We start from the raw sequence: 2,500 nt of genomic DNA on the forward strand, positions 1-2,500 counted from the left end.
TTATAATAAGTAAATATTGAAGAAGTCACTTATTTTAATAGGAGCAATATTTTAAAAAGTTGAAAGGAGAAAAAAGTAACATTATCAGAAGAAATTGGCAAATTTACCTGATTGACCTGCTTCTCCAGATCAAGAGCAGCCTGAAGGGCTTCTAGACCAGTGCCCCATTCTTGCATAGAAGGAGCTGCAATCTGCTGGAGAACGATGCGGCCACCTCGCTTGTTCTGGTACTATAATGGAAAAAGAATAAAAACTATCATCCTGTCTGCATCAACAGTCTGTATTTCATTAACTTTATGATAGGATTTCATATAAAGGAAACAAGTTGGTCTTGCCTAGCTTAGATTTCCTAAATCTTTATGGTATTTGAACTAATTTGTCCTAGAAGAATGCCTATGACCTACCCTAAAGGTTACTAGTATTGGGGGAAGGGCAGGGGGAGAGGAAAAGGATAGGGGAGGGATGAGAGAAAGAGGATGGGGGATGGGGAGGGAGACATGTATGAACTAGAATCACCAAACCAGGATATTAATATACATGACAAGCAAAATGGAAATAGGCAAGAACAGGAGAATCAAGTTCAGTGTAGCACACAATATTAGTCTGTAATATTGATTTTCTCTGAAACAAACCATCTATATGAAAATAATATTGTACAGTCCCCCCCACTCCCACTATTATAAAACAGCACTGCCAAGGTGTGAGCAATTAGTCCTGTTTCCCAAACAAAATCTATACTCGTTTTAAAAAGATTTCAGATATAAGAGTTGAAACATAGTTCAATCATTGGCAAGGTTCTGTGGTAAACATAGAAGTGGTTCAATAGGCAACAAAAATCACAGAAAAAAAAGGTATTTTCATAAGGTTTCACAGTGGACAATAATAAAGAAACCTAGATTTATCAAATTATCCACTGGCTAAAGCAAATTCCAGCACCTTGAATCCAACTTTTACATTTTTCAAGCACTTCCTGATATTATATTTATAGTTATTTTTCGACTTTGTTAACTATATATAGATCTCAGACATTCTTTATATCTCTGACCACTATTCAGGCAACAATCTAAAAGTATTATCAGGAGACTTTCCTGATCTGTATACAACTTTTCCTCTTACCTTCATGAAAATCTGGGCATGGTCCCTTTCCTCATCGCTCGACTCCTTGAAGAACTTGGCAAAACCAGGCAGAGCTACATCATCACGTTCAAAGTAGTGAGCCTGAAATTGATACGTCTCATTATTTCTGCACAAGAATAAAAGACTCCATAAAAATGTTCATCTTATTTGTCTATTTATCTTATAAAACCCAACATCACACTTGATGGGCAATTTATAACCCCTCTCTCAGAGGAATTTGTATTAACAAATCTATAAAACATAGAATGTTGTAACTTTGGAGAGATTCTATAAAAGTTTCAAAATAAAAGATGGATTCCTTCTACAATAATGGAGATAATCTTTTTCAATATTTCTGAGCAAATATTCTTATAACCTATCACTAATCTTACCTAGAAACCTAGTTGTGTCCCAAACAATCTAAGTCATTTTAGAAGGAATACAAAAACTACATTTTTCCAAGATGGCTCATGGGACAGTTTTGCCCATTCCTCTGTGACATTGCTTGCCTTTCAAGCTTACAATAATGAGTTTTTATTATTACAATCTAAAACATTAAAGTTACTTAGAATCTAAATATTTGATTTTAAGTTGCTCACCGATAAAGCTATAATTAACATGTTTTTTTAAAGGTAGGAATATTTTGTCCAAGCAACACGAGGAATTTTGCAGAAGGAATCTGGACTGGAATGTCTGCACATATTTTCAACAATATCAAGCATAATCTTAACACAGTTTGTCATTCTTTCTCGAATTCGATCAATATAACCCAAGAAAGACGCGTAACGAAATTTACAACGATCTTCAAGAGAGAATTTAAAATAAGTACGATTTTCCAGGAAGAAAGACCCGGTCGACGGAACCATTATCAGAGGTTGCCGAGTCGCGTATTTCTTACTGCATATTTCCTCCACATTTCCCTCTCTCTGTTCTTACATCCATACCAATTACAATACTAATCATCCCTAAACTGATCAGTAAATTACTCATCCAACACATAATCCCCCCAGATTGCCCAGGAGAGAAACACGTCCCGAAAAATACCCCGAAGCAACACCGACTCACCATTGAAAGGTAAACGTAGCTTGCGTAAAGTTCCATGTTGATCTGCTTGTTAATGGAGGCTTCACAGTCCTCATGGTAGTTCTGGCGGACTTGGCTGGCCATCTTGATCGTCTCTTGGATGAGCGTAAGGTGACGTGAGGTGAATGAAGTTGACGGAAGAGGTCCAAAAGGAGAGGGTTTCCAGAGGTTCGCTTACAGGTACTCGTCCACACACTGGTGACCCGGAGCACTCTACTGCGCAGCTCGGGGAGGGCCCCTTCTTATATGCGCTGCTGTTACGTTTACCTCCCTTTCCTCTTATCTAACGCTCTTCATTGCT

General features: G+C 37.6%; 1 protein-coding gene across 1 annotated transcript in view; it reads right to left on the minus strand.

The window, feature by feature from the left end:
* LOC125031634 (ferritin-1, chloroplastic-like) overlaps positions 1 to 2,434 on the minus strand; it is an 18,523-nt gene extending 16,089 nt beyond the window's left edge. The window contains exons 1-3 of the mRNA XM_047622517.1: positions 2,182 to 2,434; positions 1,117 to 1,218; positions 108 to 230 (exon numbers count right to left, since the gene is read on the minus strand). Coding sequence (XP_047478473.1) covers positions 108 to 230; positions 1,117 to 1,218; positions 2,182 to 2,283 — 327 coding nt within the window. The 5' untranslated portion in view covers positions 2,284 to 2,434. The remainder of the gene's footprint in view (positions 1 to 107; positions 231 to 1,116; positions 1,219 to 2,181) is intronic.
* Positions 2,435 to 2,500: the final 66 nt, after the last annotated feature.

This window comes from Penaeus chinensis, chromosome 13, assembly GCF_019202785.1.
Source record: "Penaeus chinensis breed Huanghai No. 1 chromosome 13, ASM1920278v2, whole genome shotgun sequence".
Classification (NCBI taxonomy): Eukaryota; Metazoa; Arthropoda; class Malacostraca; order Decapoda; family Penaeidae; genus Penaeus; species Penaeus chinensis.